Genomic DNA, 19,056 nt, shown 5'->3' with positions numbered 1-19,056 from the left:
GCCACGAGCAATCACCACTCATGGTGTAAGACCTAATAAGGGAACAAGGCCCGAGGCGGTAGTGTGGTGCTCGGCCTGGCGCCCTCCGAGCGAGCATTCCCAAATTTGGATTGTGAATATAATATCTGACGATGGTCCCATAAAGTTTTCATTTCAACAACAGGAAGTGATCCCCTTTGGCGAGGAGGAAGCATCCCGTGCCAAGAAATGCTGGGTATAATACTTTCAATTAAGTGGCATGCAGCCTGACAGCAACACCAGCTGCATCGGGAATATACAACCCTTGCAGCCGAGAAAATTCCCCATAGCTAAGCAATGAAAAAAAGTTCCGGTGGAGATGAGCCGTCTCTGGGCAGCACCACACTGATTGGTTCAGGGAGGGTTGCCACCGGCACTGAGCTTTCCAACGCAGAGGTGTGGCTGCTGATCTTTGGTTGGTGCGGAGAGATTCTCATCGAAATGTAACTGTGGTGCCGACTCCGTATAGTTGCTAACCCTCCGTCTACTTCCGAAGAGGACCCCTGATGAAACCTCATTTCTGCTCACGAGAGGGATGGATGAGAGACTGTGCGCAGGTGGCTGCAGAGTTTTAATGCTTGAATATCTTTTGAAAATCCACTCGCAGGCTGGCAAATGTTACGTTTTGAAATTGGTTTGGCCGGATATTGTTGATTTATTTTGGCACTATTGAGATCTCGAGGCTGCGGGATAGTATTGCGGGGTGGCCTTGGTCACGACTGCATACCTACTCTCCATGTCGTGATTGAGGTTCCGGCCACACACAGTCGCAAATATGCTACTCCACATCTCGTCGTCCTTTGGTTCGGAAGACATAATCTCCAAAGGAACCATGTTGTATGGTGTGGTCCTGTGCCGCCTTTTAATCTGTATATATGAAGGCATACTATTAGCCGACATAGATTCTCAGATCAACGGGACGTTCCCCCAGAAAAGTTCGTTACACCAGCAGTCAGAGCAATCGTTGTGTAAAACATGAGCACATATTGCAAACCCAAAGTCGGACCGGGCTCGGCTAAAACAAAATCTTTGGGTGGAGGATGCGGTAAGCGCTGCCGAAAGATACTGAGTTATTGTTGGGTGATTTGACGGTTCTTCCAGCATTGAGGCGGAGCTGTCTGTACAATTGAAAAAGAAAATATGGACAGATGGACACAAGCAGAGCAGCAAGCAGTGGTGGCGAGTAAGACCAGCCGACTGTGCACCCAGGGAAACCCGAGTTGATTAGCGTGACCTCCTGGTGCAATTTATCGACTTTCCAGACCAACCCGCACTCAGGCCGGTGTTTTCTTACCGACTTTACAACTCTTAACTGAGTTTGGGGGGGAGCATCGGAGTGTGAAACAACTTACCAAAGTTGACACAAATTCCATTAATCGGCGGAACCAATCGAACTGATGTCATTGGTGAGGCTTGAGAATCTATTCAATCAAACTTGTGGTGAGTAGTACCAGAAATCCCGAAGTAGCGATGGGAGATAGTTCCATTCTTCATTTCATAAAGCTTGAATATGGTTATCTTGATCATAGTCTACGTACTGGGCAGGCCATCGAGATTGCCATATTTAGGGAAAACAGCCATACATTTTTTGTGTCTTTTTTGTGTCTACCGAATATTCGTCTAGTTTCTTCTGAAGGGGTTTTGCATGGCTAAGGCGGTTGAATTGAGTACAACTGTCTGGGCGCGTTCTTGTCGCGCCGAGTCTTTATGACGGCCCGGCACTGCAAGCTTGAACCCGTTAGAAGAAAGGCGGCAGAGAGAATGGGTATCCACCGTTCTTGATACGGAAAGTGCTCAGCAAGAAGCTGTACATGGCCAGCATGACACCACCCCAGACGATCACGGCCACCTGCTGAGTCTTGGCATCCGCCATTCGGGGAACCTTGACGGCGAGAGAGATCGCCGAAAAAGCTAGGATGCCATCTGGATGATAAGGAGTAGAAAGTTAGTAGCTGTTTTTGATGAAAGACAAATGTGTGGTTTCCACACGGATAATACGAACAAATAGCGGCGATAATCTGCGTCTCCAAGCCATACTGGTTCTGGAAGCCGCCGGCGAAGTAGTTTATACCACCGCGGCCATCACCAGAAACGTAGGGCACCTTGCGGATGTGGTTAAACATGTGACCACTGGTAAAGACCAGAATGGAGATCAAAGTAAGGCCAGCCCAGACGTTGCGGTTGGTGAGAACGGGCACGACGTAGGGCCAGGCGAGGAACGAAGCAGTGGACACGCCAAGGAGTGACACGGTGCCTGTGATCCAGCGTATCCAGTTGATCGGGCGCTTGACCGGCGGGTGCGGACGGTCAGGGAGGTTGCGGCTCAACCAAGCGTGGATATGCTCGGCGGTCAAGGCACTGATGTAGGTATTAGCATTCAGTTCTACGCAACTACAAATAAATGAGTTTGGCAGCTCAATACAGTATGTGACTTACCCATTACCAAAGTCGTATCGTATCGGCTCGGGGCTAGACGCGGCATGCGGGCCGGTGGTAGCCGGGAACAAGAACAGCACAGGGGCTGTTTGCAAACCAAGCTACACCAGTTATTGAGTGTCAGTCGACATAGGGCAACCAGGCAATTACTTCCATTTGCATCGGTGGCGGAACCATAACTCACGCTTATGAAAGTGTCCTTGCCATCGGTAAAGTCCAAAACCGAATAGATGAGGCGGGATTCACCCTTCTTGTCGCCCTTGAGCCAGCTCCGGGCAAGTAAGTCGTACTCGGGCTGGAACTCGTGGCACAGCTGGCAGCCGAAGCGGGCATCCATGGCCGTCAACAGGACCGACACACTGTAGTCCCTCGGGGCTTTGGTGAGCTTCTTGTATGAGGAATCATCGAGCTTGATCGGGTTCTGGGTTTGGGATTGTCCCAGGAAAGTCTCGAAACGGTCGGCGGCGGGCTTCTTGGCGGCAAGCGAGCCCACAGCCAGCAGGGAGCTGACGACGAAGGAAAGGAACCTCATGTTGTTGGGTTTAAATGAAGGACGAGGTCGAATAAATCGATCAAAGTGCAGTAAAAAAGAAAAAGAAAAGTAATTGGCAATGACCAGTTGCCAATGGTTGGTTTACGTGACTTGACCTATAGAATCAAATCATCAATGATCGAGAACAGCTGGCCCGATAGTTGAGTTTTGGCACTAATCTCGACGCTTCGCTGCTCCCTATGCAGGTCCGCGCTCGATCCAATTCAGATTGAACAGCTGTCTTTCCTCATAGGGTAGCATGTGGCTGAAGCTGCCGTTCCCCTCTTGAATGCGTCACCAAATGTGGCGTAGTGTTGCAGCCAAAGTCCAAATGTATCCACATCTTCTGTGGCCGAGTGGCGCTAATCCGAATTCGGAAGTATGTTGACACTTCGTCTCCGCAAGGAGATGTTGACCCCCGGTCCAGCAAGGTCCGCCATTGAATTTCTACCACTGGTTCGGATTATCCCACCACGCCAAAAACAGGGAGCGCACAAGCTAGCATCCAGTTGTGAATTTGCATCTACTACACTTTGTCCTCTCAACCCTAGGATAACGGGTTGAATGCTGGACTTTTTTTGTTTGTTGAGAGTGATATCGCGGCTGTTTTATTTGCGGTTTCACGCGTCGCGCCCAGCAACGCAACAGCAAAAATGCCTGCAAAGCGCGTCAACGCCGATCCTGACAAGGTATGTTATGTCAGATTGTTTTTGCCACGCGCACTTGGAGACGTGCTGTCCGAATTCTTTCTGCGGATGGATGCTGTATACGAAACACTTGACACATAACTAACAAATTTGTTTGCCGCTCAACAGAGGACAGACGCGCTACACGAGGCCGAGATGAAGCACCAACGGGAGGCGCTCGAGTCCACCATAATCGTCAAAGATGAAGAGGTCCGGCGGACCCGGGTCCGATCTACCATGCTACGGGATGATGTAGCGACCATCCGCACGCAGCTGAGCCAGCAGACAGACCGCTACGAAAAGCTATCGAAACAGCATGCTGAAGCACGCAGCAAGCTCGTGGCCTCTACAAGGAAGAGCGACGAGCAGGAGAAGAAGCTAAAGGCTCAAACAAGAGAGATATCGAACCTCAAGGTACTTGACGACTCTATGTAAACACCAACTGCTTTTGTTTTGCTGACAATTTTGCTGCGCAGGCTGAACTCCAATCATTAAACGGCATTTCGCAAGACTCTACCAAGATGCTTTCCGAGAAGCTTGCATTGACGCGCGAACTCGCAAACCTGAAACCTGAGCTGGAACACCTCAGGTCGCAACTGGCGAACCACAGCGAGATGCTGGCTGAAAAGCTAGCACTCGAACGCCAAGTCAACACGCTCGAGGTAGAGCTCGCAAACGAGAAGCGTGCATCTCAGCGTGCAATCCAGAGACAAGAGACCAAGGAAGTGGAAGTAGAGGAGGAGCTTCGTCAGCAAATACAAGATCTCGAGAAGAAGTTGGCCAACGAGAAGCGCGCAGCCCAGCGCGCAAAGCAAGATGCAGAAAAAGAAACAGAGCTTGAGGATAGGCTACGCCAGCAAGCAGATGAGTTTGAGGCCCAGCTCAAGACGCAGCAGGCTGAGGCGACCAAGGCCAGAAGAGAGCTTGAGAGGCAGCTGGCTGAACTGACGGCCCAAAACGAGTTTATTGATGAAAGATTTACAGAGCTCAAGGCCAAGCTAAAGGAGACAAGACAGGAGCTGAAGAGCTGTCGCGCCGAGCTGCAAGAAGCTAAGCAGGCAGCTGCGAACCGTGTGGTAAAGGCGCCAGTTGCGGCCAAGGCCAAGGGCAAGGCGCAACCTGGACAGAAACGCCGCGCCGAGGAGATGGCGCGAGAGCTTGACATACTGGCAACACCAACAATCGAGGAGAAGCGTAGCAAGAAACCTCTTAAGAAGAGGGTCGAGGCACTCGCTGGCGAGAAGTCAATGTTCTCCATCACGCCGTTTTTAACAAAGACCATGAGCTTTGCCGAAGGGCCCGTCGAGTTTAGTGCCGGAGGCAATGGAGGAGCGGGAGAGGAAGATGAAGACGAAGAAGATGTCATGGATGACACGTTTGCAGGACATCAGTCTATGGAATCTGCAGCCGCTGAAACGACGGTTCAGTCAGAGGAGGACGCAACAGAACCCACAGAGATTCAAAAGCCTGATGCATCTGTGGCGAGCAAGCCAGAGCCCAAGTCACGGGGCAGGCCAAAATCGAAGGTAGCTCTCCGCGAGACCCCCTCAGCCCAGAACATATGCCTGACAACAAATCGCAAGACATCAAAGGAAGAGCAGACACAAACACTCGAGAAGGTGGTGGAAGAGGTTGAGGAGGGCGGCGACCAGGAAAACAGGACGGTCGCCATCCCTACTGCCGCCACCACCACTAAGAAACCGACGCAGAAGAAGGCAAAGGCCACCATTGTGGCGGCGAAAAAGGCGACGACGGAGACGGCCTCTGAGACGGTTGCAGAGACGACCACAGCAGAGATAGAACCTAAGAAGAAGAAGCGAAAGCTGTTAGGCGGTGCGGCAAAGACTCTCTTTGACGACGAAGACGATGCAGAGGCAGCACCGGTTGCTAAGAGACAGCCGGGCAAGGTGCAAGTTGGTAAGGGGGTTGGTAAAGTGCAACTGGGTGCTGCAGGAGCACGCGCTTTTGCAGGCAAGGCCTTTTCGCCACTGAAGCGTGATCGTAGGGGGGTTAACGCAAGTTTCCTGGCGTGAAAGAGGTCTGGTGGGTTTTTGAAATTGCATTAACATGGCGTTTTGGGTCGGGACCTGGCTCATGGAATGGATTTTTGTGTTCAATTCAGTCTCTTGATGTCAAGGGGTGAAAATTGTCTGTATGAATAATTATGAGCTGGTCTGACATGTGCTTCGTGCAGAGTATGCACTCTGTATGAATTTCAAGCAATGAAACAATTTGTTTGTTTTTCTGATTTTCCCTCTTTATTAAATGTGTCCTTGGGCTCTTGTTTTGTCGTAAATATCGTAGGAACATGCAGTACGTTGCAACCAGTGTTTTGAGATGAGAAAAGCAATGCGCACAGGCCAGCAAGGGTGAATGAAGGAAGTTCAACGGTTCAATTAAAAACTCATCTCAGGAAAACCGATCACACTTAGAAACCAAGCGCATCATCCCCAGTTACAATAATTTGACATATAATTCATCAGCTTCAAACCCCTTTTTTTGCACGTCCTATGATTGCAACTTGAATCAACGGAAGCTTCGGCTTCGCAAAAAAACCTCGTCATGTTTCGAGCCATGAGCCTCACGCCGCCGGCCGCATCCGGGCTTGGCGCAGTTTTCTCAGGCCTCGCGAGACCCAAAACCGCCTCACCACCTCTTCTCACAGCAGCAGCAGCAGCAGCACCGCACCCCGCTACCAGTCGTAGCAGTCTGCCGCCTGCAACATGTCCTTTATCCCACCAGCAGATGCGACGGTCGTCGTCCAACTCGCGCTGGAAGGCGCGGCAGGGGCGGGACTTTTTCGCGCGCGAGGCCAAGGTTCAGGGCCTCAAGAGCCGGGCGGCGTTCAAACTGATCGAGATGGACTCGCGGTACCGGCTGTTCAAAAAGGGCCAGCTCGTCGTCGACCTGGGCTACGCCCCGGGGTCTTGGTCGCAGGTCGCCATGGAGCGCACCAAGCCCGGCGGCCGCGTGCTGGGCATCGACGTCATTCCCGCCCAGCCGCCGCCCGGCGTCGCCACCATCCAGGGCAACTTCTTGTCGCCGGTGGTGCAGGGCATGGTTAAGCAGTTCGTGGTGGATGTGCACCGGCTGCAGGCTAGGGATCGGGCGCGGGCGGGTGATGCTGCTGCTGCTGCTACTGGTGAAGACGGCGACGCCGGTGGTGCGGTTGATTGTGTCGAGGAGAAGCAGAGTTATGTCGATATGGAGAGGCATTCTGTGGCAGAGGAGGAGGTGGTGCGTGCTGCCATGGCCAGTGAAGAGGGAGAGGGTGGTCAGGATGCTGCTTCTACCCGGCCGGCCGATGCTTCCAAAGGGGCGCACGATAAGAAGCTAGTGGATGTAAGTAACCATAAATTCTCGTTTCGACATTATGCTCCAACAAAAAAGCATTATATGTGTTTATATGGTCAAGAACTAAACACCAAGCACCACCAACAGATAGTGATAAGCGACATGTCAGAACCATGGCCCCAAACCACCGGCTTCTCGAATAACACTCTAAGCAACCCCCACAGGATGATGAACACGAGCGGCATGGCCTTTCGAGACCACGCAGGCAGCATGGTAACGCCTCCCCTTGTTGTACCCTCCCCAAAAATTCCTCCAATAGGATGGCTGCGGTTTTCGTTTCTAACTCTTCCTGACCCCTGATTTTTTTTTCTTCACAATCTCCACCGACAACAGGAACTCTGCCACGCAGCCCTACGCTTCGCCAGCGACACACTCCGTCCCGGTGGTCATTTCGTCTGCAAGTTCTACCAGGGATCCGCCGACAAGGAGCTCGAGACGCAGCTTAGGAAGCTGTTCACCAAGGTCCATCGAGAAAAGCCGGATTCTTCGCGGAGTGTAAGTCATCACCTTTTCTTTATACCTTTTGTCTTGCCCAGTTAGAAACTAGGCTTAGGCACACACCTGGAGACAAAAGATTGATCAGTTTTTTTTTTTGTTTTTTTTTTCAAAACAATGGCCTACAGGAATCCAAAGAGGCGTTCTTTGTTGCGCTAAGGAGGAAAGCTGGCGTCACTCTTGATGAGGCCCGACCCCTTGAGAACAAATATGACGATATTCAATGATAGCGCCCTGCAACTGGGGGGCTACCTGTGTTACGATATAATCAGGCGAGATGCCACCGTGTATATTCATATTTCTGTTGTACAAGTCGAAAATACCCATGGAAACACATGTTCATACTTTTTACGCTGCAATTGCATCATCACAGAATTTCAATCGTTACTCTACGGTCACGTATCGTCCAATCCAAGATGCCATGTAAATCGCTGCACACCTAGGTACATAGTCGAGTTGCCACATAGAATACGATATGGTAGAAAACTGACTGGTGTATAAGTACTCCAAGATAAACACCATGATCAAAAAGCCCAAAGTCAACAAATCAAAAATCAAATGAACCACAGATATCAAGATGAGAAAAAAGGTTCGCCGACAACACCGCAAAAAAGATAAGAAACTCCCGGCGACAAGTCTGATCTTTCACATCAAACCTAGCCGCCAGCCCCGTGCTTTTTATGCCAAAACAAATTCAACCACAAGCACCCCCCCTCAAAGAGTATTGCTGTATTTACAGAGGCTTGCCGCCAATAAACTCAGACCACCTGCGAACCTCGGTGGGGATGCCATCCTGCCTAGGCAGCTTCTTGCTCATGCACTCGGCAAAGAGGATTGCCGTCTGCGGCTCCATGAACAGAGGAATACCGAAGTCGACAGCGTTTCGTCCTAAACGAAAAAAAATCATTGGTCAGTTTGGTATCAGATAAGAAGGTGAAGTTGGTGGCAAACTTACGCATAATGTAGTCAACGTCCTCAGTGGTCTTGGCCCTGGTAAGAGCCAGATTGAAAACACCCTTGATGTTGTGGTCCTGGAAGGCCGTGCGAAGCTGGACCTTGTCTACAGGCAGGTCAATCTTCTCGACCTTGACACCACCCTTGGCGGTACGCTCAACAAACTCCTTGACATCGTCTCCGGCGGCGTAGAACTTGTATCCAAGCGGGCTAATCCAGTCGACAACCTTGATCAGCCAGTCCCTGTCGGTCTGGCCACCGAGAAGGATACCCTCACCGGGCTCTGGGACGCGGAAGTTCATGGTCGACTGCATCGATGCCCAGTAGGCGTCAACGAGGTCCTTGCCGAAGCAAGCCATTTCACCAGTAGAAGACATCTCGACACCCAAGAAGGGGTCGGCACCAGCGAGACGAGTCCAGCTGAACTGCGGCACCTTGGTGGCGACGTAGTCGCGCTTGACCTTCATCAAGTCGACAGGCTCAGGCACATCCTTGCCGAGCAGCGCCTTGGTGGCAACGTCGACGAAGTTGACGCCGAGGACCTTCGAGACGAAGGGGAATGATCGAGATGCACGCAGATTGCACTCAATGACACGCAGCTTGGGTTCCTCACCAGGCTGGTCGGCCTTGATGATCTGCATGTTGAAGGGGCCTGTGATGTTCCAGGCCTTGGCAACCTTCTGGGCAATATCCTTGAGCCTCTCCATGGTCTGCTCATCGAGATTCTGGGGCGGCAACACCAAAGTGGCGTCACCAGAGTGCACACCAGCCTGCTCGATGTGCTCAGAGACAGCGTGGACCAGGAGCTTACCCTCGTGGGCAACACCGTCGACATCGATCTCAGCAGCGCCCTCGATGAACTTGCTGATAACGACCGGGTGCTCAGGGCTGACGGAAGCCGCAGCCTCGAGCTTCTCAGCCAGCTCCTCGGGGCTTCGGATGACGGTCATGGCAGCACCCGAAAGCACGTAGCTGGGTCGCACAAGCACAGGGTAGCTGACCTTGTCGGCAAAAGCCCTGGCCTCATCAACTGACTTGAGTTCAGCCCACTCCGGCTGGTCAACGCCAATGCTGTCCAGGATCTCAGAGAACTTCTTCCTGTCCTCGGCCTTGTCGATATCCTGCGGGTTAGTACCCAGGATCTTGGCCTTGCCAACCTCCTGGAGCTTCAGCGCAATGTTCTGGGGAAGCTGCCCACCAAAACCAACAACTGCAGCCTTGGCGCCCTCGAGCTCGTAGATATCCATGGTCCTCTCGTAGCTCAGCTCCTCAAAGTAGAGCCTGTCGGCAACGTCGAAATCGGTGGAGTAGGTCTCCGGGTTGTAGTTGACCATGATAGTCTTCTCACCCTGGCTGCGAATACCCCTGGTGGCGGACACAGCGCACCAGTCGAACTCGACAGAGCTGCCGATACGGTAGACACCGCTGCCAAGAATGACGGTACCGTTGTCCTCGAAAGTCACATCGTTCGAGGAGGCGTTGTATGTGGTGTAAAGGTAGTTCGTGGAGGCGGGGAACTCGGCGGCCAGAGTGTCGATCCTCTTGACGAAGGGCGTGACGCCGAGCTTCTTGCGGTAAGCGCGAACATCAATCTCGCTAACTTTGGCTCCTCCAACGTTCAGGGCCAGAGCAATCTGGTGGTCGGAAAAGCCCAACTGCTTTGCCCTCAAAACCTTGTCTTTCCTCAAGGCATCGAGAGAGCCTGCAGACTCGAGGCCCCTGGCGCAGTCCACGATGTTCTGCAGCTTGTGCAAGAACCACCGGTCAATCTTGGTCAGCTCGTGGACCTTGTCAACGGTGTATCCCTTGTGCAGCATGGCTTGACCAACGGCCAACCAACGGCGGTCACTCGGGTTTCGCAACTCGTGGTCGAGATCGTCAAACTTCTCGGCGTTGGGGTTAGGGTTGTACCAGCCGGGGAACCTGGGGTCAACCATGCGGATGGCCTTTTGAATAGCCTCCTCGAAGGTCCTGCCAATAGCCATGACCTCACCGACAGACTTCATAGAGGAACCAATGTCCCTCGAGACGTGCTGGAACTTGGACAAATCCCATCGGGGCTGCTTGACAACCACGTAGTCAAGGGAGGGCTCGAAGTTGGCAGTAGTGGTCTTGGTGACCGCGTTGGGCAGCGTAGGGAGGGCGTTTCCGAGACCAATCTTAGCCGCAGTGTACGCGAGAGGGTAACCAGTAGCCTTGGAGGCAAGAGCCGAAGATCGAGAGAGACGAGCGTTGACCTCGATAACACGGTAGTCAAGTCCGTCAGGCTGAAGGGCGTATTGGACGTTGCACTCTCCGACAACGCCCAGATGACGAATGATCTTGATGGCAGCAGATCGAACTGTAGAAAGGTTAACATCCTCTGTCTCACATAAATATTAGGCGTGGCAAACTTACGCATGTGGTACTCCTCGTCAGAGAGGGTCTGAGAGGGAGCAACGACAATAGAGTCACCAGTGTGGATACCAAGGGGGTCGAAGTTCTCCATGTCTGCGGGTTTCGAATGTCAGCAAATCATTCTCAGTCCATGAAGAGTCAGAGTTGACCTACTGCACACAGTGATGCAGTTGTTCTCAGCATCACGGACAACCTCGTACTCGACCTCCTTCCAGCCCTTCAAACTCTTCTCAACCAGGATCTGGGGCGAGAGCGTCAAGCTTCGGGCGGCCATTTGTTTGAGCTGCTTGGGTGTCAGTATTCTCCATGTAAAAGCTAATAGAGTCGGAGCTCCTCACCTCTTCCCTGTTGTTGGCAAAACCACTGCCCAAACCACCGAGAGCGTATGCCGCACGGACGATGATCGGGTAGCCGACCTTCTCAGCGGCGTCCAATGCTTCGTCGACCGAGTTGACGGCAATCGACTTTGCGATAGGGATGTTAATCTCGTCCAGAGCCCTGGCAAAGAGATCACGGTCCTCACTGAGCTCGAGGGTCTGGACGCTGGTGCCGAGAACCTTGACGCCATACTTCTCCAAGATGCCCTTCCTCTTGAGCTCAACACCCAGGTTCAGAGCGGTCTGACCACCGTAGGCAAGGAAGATGCCATCGGGACGCTCGCGCTCGAAAACGTAGGCGCAGTACTCGGCGGTGACAGGAAGGTAGTAGACCTCGTCGGCAAGGGAGTGGTTGGTCTGGATGGTAGCGATGTTCGGGTTAAGGAGTACCGAGGCAATGCCAGCCTCCTTGAGAGCCTTCAGTGCTTGCGAGCCTGCAAAGCGTAACAGCTTTTGTTAGTCAATCTGCTCGGCCAAAATGCAACCTTGTGCTAGTATGACTCAGAATCACGATCAAGTCTGCGGTGAGCTACGAACCTGAATAATCGAACTCTCCAGCCTGGCCAATGGCCAGACCACCGCTTCCGACAACGAGAACCTTCTTGATGTCTGTGGCACTCTGCTTCAGGACTGAGCTGGGCAGATTGCGGAGGTACGAGTCCGCGTCTGGGGCCGGCTGGGCGAGGGCAGCAGCGGTTGCGGTGAACAGCCGCTTCGGCGCCAACTTTGACTGTGTGGTTGCAACAGTAGCCCGGAGACCCGGCCGGGCGGCAGCGTTTGTGAAAGACCTAGCAGCCAATGACTGCGATAAGGTCTTGGGTGCGAATGCAGCCCGCTGGGCTGAGCGTAGCAAAGCCGGAGCTCGGCCCGCCAGTCTGGTAGCCATGGCTGCGATTTATAGAGTAATTTTCCCAATTGATGTAGACCACGGGGGAGGTTGGTGACGGGAAAAGGTCAATTGATTTAATAGAGAGCGTGTCTAACCCAACAATGACCCCCCGAGGTCTTGTGAGGTTCGGCTATTCACTCTTGTGAGCTTTGACGAGCGCTTTGAAGCGGGAGGATGAGTAAATATGGCCGGGTAGCAAGCGTGACAAAGAGAAAAAAGTTTCGTGGATCCGGGGCTCGGCGACTCGATAAGATAAGAGCCAGCTACGTAGGTACTGACTGACTGAACTTACTACCGTAGTACTGTACTTTAGTTTTTTCAGCCAGTGGAGACAAGATGTGGTTCCATTGCATTCCCTTTTGCTCGCGATCGATCAGCACAAAGAGTCATCGATCAAAATTGTCAAGAGAGAAGGGAACCTAGTCTTTTCACTATCTATCTACCGAAATTAGCACTTCGTGATCTCCTTGTATTGATGTTTGACGTGGGCCACCCAGCGTGAACCCTTTATTTGTTTTTCCAATGCTGATGAGACGACTCAGTTCATGGTCAGGAGTTTTCACAAGAATCCCATCTTTCATCCCTAAAATTCCATGTTTGGGAGCGGTGACCCCGTAGGCTCCGCTATCGGACCTGCCCTCTTCCTTGTTTGATCTCAACAGATTGCCTGTCAGCCAAGAAAGACTTGACAAGTGGGTAGCATGACATTTGGCTATTTTGGGGGTCAATTGAAAAACTCATCTCCTCAGAGTTTAACGCTACACTCCGTTTGGACGAGGATTTTTTTTCTTTCTGGTTTTTTAAACCGAGAACCCAATTGATACCGACGCAAAGAAGTTTGAAATTACTCTGCAGTTCTTGACCCAATCGATTGTTGCGTCACCAAAGCGCGCCGCATCTTGGCCGTTGGCTAAGAAAGCAAAAGGTGGAGTTTCTCAACCTCGAAGCCCCGCAACCCTCGGGATACGTATCGTATCCGTACGTTCGATTGGTACGGAAGGTACCGTGCCCGTGCCTCCCAGCGGAGGTAGCTTGCTTCCCCTCCAACCCCGCGACGCGCTTTGAAATAATGATGCGACTCAAATAGAGGGGCAATTTAGCTCAATGTAGCCTTTAGAGCATGCTTCATAGCGTCACTTTGTAGCAAACGAAACACAACAGCTCAAACCAACTCGAATAAAATTTACATTGCGTGTTCCTGCTCTGCAAATTATTTCCAATCCTCTTTTGCTGGAGTGAATCGAATTTCTGGCAACCCAAAGCATTTCCTACCTACATTATCCAATCAGTATGGCCGACGTAGAGCAGCCAGAAGCTGGGCCCAGCGAACCCCAGGGACGCGAGGTGACATACTGCGGAGGTATAGTAACTGCATATTCTCACTAAAACTAACATTGCCGCACTTGATACTGATGATCTCGCGTGACAGTGTGCTCATTACCCCCAGAGGTGAGCAAATCCTATGTTTAGCCAGTTTGCAGTTCCCCCAAGCTACCCGATCACGCGACCAAAGGTTTCAAGGCTCTAACGTCACACTTAGTACTGTGAATATGGAGGCACCGTCAAGAAATGCCAGGACTGGCTGCAAAAACATAACCAGGAGATGTACGACAGGATCTGGTCGCCCGAGGCCCTCCAGGCTGCAACGGCCGCATTGTCTGTCGAAGCACAACAACGGGCCGAGAAGGACGCAAAGAAGAAGGCAGCCAAGGCTGAGGCCGCCGAGGCTAAACATGCCGACAAGCTCAAGAAGAGTGTTGTCACCGTTAAGAGGATCGAGCGAAACAAGCGCAAATATGTCACCAGCGTCTCGGGTCTGGAGTCTTTCGGGCTTGAGTTGAAGAAGGTATGGTACAGTGGTTCCATTCCGGCTCCCGGCCAGAAAGGCGGCAAGGAATGCTAACAATGTTGAAATGCTAGGTTGCAAAGGATTTTGGAAAGAAGTTCGCTACGGGTTCCTCTGTCACCAAGGTCGCATCCGGCGGCGAGGAGATTGTGGTGCAGGGAGATGTTAGCGAAGAGATCAAAGAGTTCATCGTCGAGAAATATAAGGATGTGCCAGAAGACAACATTGAGCTGGTCGACGACAAGAAGAACAAGAAGAAGGAGGCTGCCACTGCCGCTGGTTAATGGTTGTAGAATATTTTATGATGGGAGCTGGCAATGAAGGTACGATTACGATGATGACATTCACGGGGTGATGCAACCTCACTATGTGGCAGAAAGTCCGGTCCAGGAAACGCCAGAGGTCAAAAGCACTGAAGGCCTGAACAGCAAAAACATGGCTACATTCACATAGACGGCTTTTTGCCATGGAATCTCCCCTAGTTTGGTGCAGCCGCTAGGAAAAGCTTATACGTCGGCCAGTCGCCTGAAAGGGTGACCAGGACACCAGGATTCAAAAAGACGGGTCAATATGGAAGCTTACATAGGCCATCATTGAAGGGGACCTGCTCAAAGCCAGCACTTTTGTTCAATTGCCAGCCATTCTGGTTAATCTTGTTGATGATACCCAAACACAAAACTCCGAAACCCTCAGAAAAACAAAACTTGCAGACGGATATTGACCGATGCCGAAATATCAAATAGTAATGATTGTGCAGATTGAGGGTGAAAACCCTCTGCAATGTAGTTGTTTGATCACTCATAAACGCCATTTCATGTTCCCAAGACTGATACCATCAGCTTCGCAGAAAAGAATAAACAAGAAAAAAAAACACGAGCATCAGTGCTCTCTGCAAGAATTAGAGCCACAATCATAACCCTTTTTTCCAACATTCAAAGACATTGTCGTGTCCATGTTTGTAATCGTAGCGCTTCATGCGCATATATTTATGTCCGCTTTCGTAGCACACGGCCGGTACTAGTGGTTGGTGCCGGAGCGGCTGCCTTGGCGGCGGGAGCCTTGCGTGTCGTTGCACCGGCAACGCCTTTCCTGATGGTTCCCATCACAGTTCGCTTGGCCGGCGCAGGAGCCGCCGTCCTAGTCGACGCCTGCGAAGCGGTAGTAGTGGGCCTCTTCCTGACCACGGTCGCAGTGCTCCCATCGCTAGACTCGCTGATACCACTAATTCTCCGCGCAGTCCTGGATGGCGCCGCGGCGGCACGCGACGCTGCTGTGGCCGTGGTCGCGGCAGCGGCCTTCCTGGTCCTGGTTGTCCCACCACCGGCAGCAGAGCTGGCAGTGGATGAGGTGGTGGTCTTGCGCGTGGCGGCTGCCCGCGTCGATCGAGCTTTCTCGACCATGTTGCTAAGCAAATTGTTGTGGGACGGCTTCTTGACGGGAGATGCTGGACGGGCGATGAAGGATTTTGCTGGCGATGCCGGACGGGGCGGTTGCTGTTCTGCTGTTGTTGATGAACCAGGAGGTGCACGCTTGCGCGGCACGATGCGCGTGTTGGATGATGTGGGAGAGAGGACTTGTGATGGGTTGTGGGCGATGTCAGGGGCTGGTGAGGCACGGACGCGCTTTTTAGGACTATTTGCGTCGACGTTCTCCTTGTTGAAGCCAGCCATTTCATTGCTAAATTGACTGTATTGTTAGCTGGGGAGATAGAAGTGATTCGACTGAAGATAACGAACCTGAGCCGCTTTTGTGGCCTGCCTGGACCCCTTGACGCGTTCCCAGCTGTTGTAGATGCTTGTGACATGGGTCGCTTAGGTGCAACATCCTTTTCGGGGACTGGCGGCGGGCGCTGACAAGCCGCCGCCGCAGATCGGCTTGACGCGTGGTGTATTGCCGAGCTACCTCCGCCCGTGTATTTCGCTACCAAGTCGCCCATCTTCGCCTTGCGCAGCGCCATCGGGATGCGGTTGACGCGTATTTCGACGCGCGTCCGCAGACCCTGCGCTTGGAGGTTATACTGGGCGCGAAGCTTCCTCGCACGTTCGGTGACTACATGTCGATACTGATCAGTCATAACCTGGGCACGCGGACATGCTGAAAGCCAGGACCACCAAGACAAAACGTACTCTCGAGTTGCAGGTTGTCAATCAAGGCCTGCTTTTGAGCCATGGTGATGCCGAGTTTCCTCCTCTTCGCGGGACCTTGGCCAGTCGGCGTCCTTACGGGGCTGCCTGTCTTTGTCGGGATCTTTTCGCCTGCCCCAGTTCCGGGCGCGTTGTTTTCATCAGCGACTGAGTCTTCCGACTTGCGCTTTCTTGTTCGTGCGGGCGGCATGTTTAGTTCTTGTGTTTGTTGTAGGCGCGTTGCTTTGATTTAAAATTCAAGGCTAGTAGTTCTAAACTGTCGACATGAGCAGTTGGCGCGATACGGTGTTGGGGGCGGGAGTCGTATTATGCTTGCGATGTTTAATGGCGTGAAGATGGCTGGTAAGGTAACCAGGAAGTATGGAGCATGGATAGGTAAGAATGGCGGGTTCAATCGTGACGTGCCGGGCGACAAATGTGCGATGGGTCGAAGCTAGGTGAAAGTAAACAAACCGTTCCGAGTGCTAGCCAGGTTTCTGGTTGGCCAATAATTATGGAGATTGAGATGTATGATGTGGGGCTAGCACTTACTGAAGCTTGTCCACAGTACAGTCGGACAAGGTACGTACCTGTAGGCTGAACTCGCCTTACGCAAGAAGCCAAAAGCTCCAAGCTTCAACCTCCATCGCTTCATCCATTCAAAGGAACCAAGATCAAATCACAGTCGTATTTGCTCACGTAGGTCATATACGACTTAGTGCACGAATTAAAGTGGTAATTATTTCATCGCTACTCCTCTCGAATCCTGCGAATCCACCGACACTACCAAAGACGGCCCCTCTGGCCACCAACATCCGCCCACAATGCCTCTCGAAGCCGTGATGATCGTTGTGGACAACAGCGAAAGCAGTCGCAACGGAGACTACACACCAACCCGATTCGACGCCCAAGCCGATGCAGTCAATGTTCTCTTTCAGCACGTCACTAATGGCAACCCGGAGTCATCAGTCGGTCTGATGAGCATGGGTGGCAAGGATCCCGAGGTGCTGGTTACATTGACGTCGGACCAGGGCAAGATCCTGGAGGGCCTTCACCGGACCAAGAAGAAGGTGTCTGGATCATCTCATCTCGCAACAGCAATTCAGGTCGCAAGCGTAAGTTGGGGTCTTTGTCTACGAGACGTTTGATGGAGTATGGGAGATGGCGGGGCAAACGTAGAAGTAAGCTCGAGGTCAAAGCTGACGGCCATCATTCGCAAACAGCTCGCCCTCAAGCACCGACAAAACACCACGCAGCGCACCCGCATAGTGGCATTTGTCTGCTCGCCCGTATCGGATGAGCAAAAGGCGCTGGTGCAGCTGGCGGGCAAGCTCAAGAAGAACAACGTGACGGTTGACTTTGTGCTCTTTGGCGACCTGGACGACGACACGTCCAAGAAGCTCGAGGCCTTCAACGCAAAGGTCAAGAACAACGAGGGCAACAGCCACCTGGTCGTCATCCCGCCCTCGGGCAACCTGCTCTCGGACCAGTTGATCGCGACGCCCATCTTTGGCGAGGGCGCCGGTTCGTCAGCGGCTGCCGGCGGTGGCGGTGGCGGCGGCGACTTTGGCGATCTCGAGTTTGATCCGGCGACCGACCCAGAGCTGGCGCTCGCTTTGCGCATGAGTTTGGAGGAGGAGAATGCGAGAAAGGAGAAGGAGGCCAAGAAGGAGGCCGAGCAGGCGAAGAAGCAGGGTCTCGAGAGCGTCGAGGAGCAGGACGAGTCGGCGCCGTTGCTGGATAAGAGCGGGGGACCGAGCGGGAGCAAAGACAAGAAGAACGATGGCGGGGACAGGATGGATACTTCATAGTAGACAAGGCGTTTCCGATGGAGTCGAAATGGGACAAGGAACAATGCAACCAGACGCGGCGTTTTTATTGTTATAGACTTTAGATGCTGGTTTTGGCTGCAAGAATCAACTATGGATCTTCTCCATTCCCGGGACATCCCCATAAATAAATACACTTTCATGATGATCAGCAGGCAAATAGGCCTTTGCTAATGACAAGCTACAAAGTCCACCTTTGATGCCCCGCGGACGTCAATCATTTAATCCCAAGAGACCCAAACCTGGTCCTCCTCCCTGAAGCGCATCAAGCCGACTCCGTCCCGGCCGGACAGTCGCTACCTGTTGTTGATCTCGCGGACGTACGAGTTGAGCTTGCGGTCAAACATGTCGCAGCGGACGGGCATCTCGAGCTGGTAAAAGGGGTTCTTCATGACGTAGTCGGTGTACAGGTCGTAGATGCGACGGATTGTGATGTCGACGTTGGCCTGAGTCGTGTCGGTGAAGAGAAGGAACTTTATGCCCGTCAGGGTGTTGAAGCACTGCGCCCTAAAGTTCTCCGTCTCCAGGACCTCGAGCCCCGATGGCGGGTCCGGCCGGTTCCCCGGCGCGGCTGGTGGTGCTTTGATCGGGTTCAGGCGGGCTGTGATGGCGTGGATACTGTGTTGTGTGGATTTGTACATGGCAGGATGTGAGTCTTGAGTGTAAGCTTGTGATGGATAAAGTGGTGGTGGTTGAGAGGGTGATCACGTGGTTTCGTTGGATTTAGGGGGAAGTAAGCACGTGAGTGGGAAACTGAGACGAGATGACTAGGAGAACGCAAGAACATTTAAACGCACCCGTGAAAGGTACCGGCAAGGACGAGATAGTCGTTGGTCGACAGCTTGTTTAAACCATCATCATGGAAGGTTCGGTTGTAGATAAGCCCACCGGCCTTGTTGATGATTATGAGAGCAAAGACCACCCTGATTAGGCGCATTTGATAGAAGCGGAGTAGGCATGGTAGTCAGTTTTGGATGTTATGTTCCTGATATGGACTTCGATTCCAAGGGAAACCGAGATAAATTCTTACATGATGGCAGCCCGGGCTCTCAGATTATTTTGCAGTGACTCCTGTGCTGGGTCGTGATCATTTGTCTAACACCTGCAGAGTGTAAACAGT

The 19,056-nt window shown here is 52.5% G+C and overlaps 9 protein-coding genes across 9 annotated transcripts; 4 read left to right on the top strand and 5 right to left on the bottom strand.

Annotated features, from left to right (window-relative positions):
• Positions 1–372: 372 nt before the first annotated feature.
• Positions 373–852, bottom strand: PgNI_03020 (uncharacterized protein; the record flags this gene model as incomplete). The annotated part of the gene is made up of 2 exons (XM_031123076.1): positions 373–538; positions 746–852. 2 exons carry the CDS (start codon positions 850–852, stop codon positions 373–375), a joined length of 273 nt encoding a protein of 90 aa, XP_030984851.1.
• Positions 853–1,485: 633 nt separating this feature from the next.
• Positions 1,486–3,152, bottom strand: PgNI_03019 (uncharacterized protein). Its single transcript, XM_031123075.1, has 4 exons — positions 2,639–3,152; positions 2,455–2,555; positions 2,021–2,376; positions 1,486–1,941 (listed from the first exon to the last, which is right to left on the bottom strand). The coding sequence occupies exons 1-4, from the start codon at positions 2,984–2,986 to the stop codon at positions 1,757–1,759; spliced, it is 990 nt and encodes a 329-aa protein (XP_030983623.1). The 5' UTR covers positions 2,987–3,152; the 3' UTR covers positions 1,486–1,756.
• Positions 3,153–3,639: 487 nt separating this feature from the next.
• PgNI_03018 (uncharacterized protein) lies at positions 3,640–5,705 on the top strand (the record flags this gene model as incomplete). The annotated part of the gene is made up of 3 exons (XM_031123074.1): positions 3,640–3,675; positions 3,802–4,086; positions 4,149–5,705. 3 exons carry the CDS (start codon positions 3,640–3,642, stop codon positions 5,703–5,705), a joined length of 1,878 nt encoding a protein of 625 aa, XP_030983624.1.
• Positions 5,706–6,084: 379 nt separating this feature from the next.
• On the top strand, positions 6,085–7,880 carry PgNI_03017 (uncharacterized protein). Its single transcript, XM_031123073.1, has 4 exons — positions 6,085–7,014; positions 7,114–7,239; positions 7,360–7,521; positions 7,650–7,880. The coding sequence occupies exons 1-4, from the start codon at positions 6,235–6,237 to the stop codon at positions 7,746–7,748; spliced, it is 1,167 nt and encodes a 388-aa protein (XP_030983627.1). The 5' UTR covers positions 6,085–6,234; the 3' UTR covers positions 7,749–7,880.
• A 72-nt stretch (positions 7,881–7,952) lies between these two features.
• On the bottom strand, positions 7,953–12,322 carry PgNI_03016 (uncharacterized protein). Its single transcript, XM_031123072.1, has 6 exons — positions 11,787–12,322; positions 11,211–11,683; positions 11,026–11,155; positions 10,873–10,965; positions 8,477–10,816; positions 7,953–8,409 (listed from the first exon to the last, which is right to left on the bottom strand). Exons 1-6 carry the CDS (start codon positions 12,133–12,135, stop codon positions 8,255–8,257), a joined length of 3,540 nt encoding a protein of 1,179 aa, XP_030983628.1. The 5' UTR covers positions 12,136–12,322; the 3' UTR covers positions 7,953–8,254.
• Positions 12,323–13,270: 948 nt separating this feature from the next.
• Positions 13,271–14,601, top strand: PgNI_03015 (uncharacterized protein). The gene is made up of 4 exons (XM_031123071.1): positions 13,271–13,498; positions 13,568–13,587; positions 13,679–13,984; positions 14,059–14,601. Exons 1-4 carry the CDS (start codon positions 13,429–13,431, stop codon positions 14,266–14,268), a joined length of 606 nt encoding a protein of 201 aa, XP_030983625.1. The 5' UTR covers positions 13,271–13,428; the 3' UTR covers positions 14,269–14,601.
• Positions 14,602–14,970: 369 nt separating this feature from the next.
• Positions 14,971–16,318, bottom strand: PgNI_03014 (uncharacterized protein; the record flags this gene model as incomplete). Its single annotated transcript, XM_031123070.1, has 3 exons — positions 14,971–15,670; positions 15,721–16,033; positions 16,111–16,318. The coding sequence occupies 3 exons, from the start codon at positions 16,316–16,318 to the stop codon at positions 14,971–14,973; spliced, it is 1,221 nt and encodes a 406-aa protein (XP_030983626.1).
• A 423-nt stretch (positions 16,319–16,741) lies between these two features.
• PgNI_03013 (uncharacterized protein) lies at positions 16,742–18,608 on the top strand. Its single transcript, XM_031123069.1, has 2 exons — positions 16,742–17,222; positions 17,331–18,608. The coding sequence occupies exons 1-2, from the start codon at positions 16,932–16,934 to the stop codon at positions 17,916–17,918; spliced, it is 879 nt and encodes a 292-aa protein (XP_030983631.1). The 5' UTR covers positions 16,742–16,931; the 3' UTR covers positions 17,919–18,608.
• Positions 18,233–18,873, bottom strand: PgNI_03012 (uncharacterized protein; the record flags this gene model as incomplete). The annotated part of the gene is made up of 2 exons (XM_031123068.1): positions 18,233–18,554; positions 18,734–18,873. The coding sequence occupies 2 exons, from the start codon at positions 18,871–18,873 to the stop codon at positions 18,233–18,235; spliced, it is 462 nt and encodes a 153-aa protein (XP_030983632.1).
• Positions 18,874–19,056: the final 183 nt, after the last annotated feature.

This window comes from Pyricularia grisea (genome assembly GCF_004355905.1).
Source record: "Pyricularia grisea strain NI907 chromosome Unknown Pyricularia_grisea_NI907_Scaffold_2, whole genome shotgun sequence".
Lineage (NCBI taxonomy): Eukaryota > Fungi > Ascomycota > Sordariomycetes > Magnaporthales > Pyriculariaceae > Pyricularia > Pyricularia grisea.
This window is presented reverse-complemented; position numbering and strand designations above follow the sequence as displayed.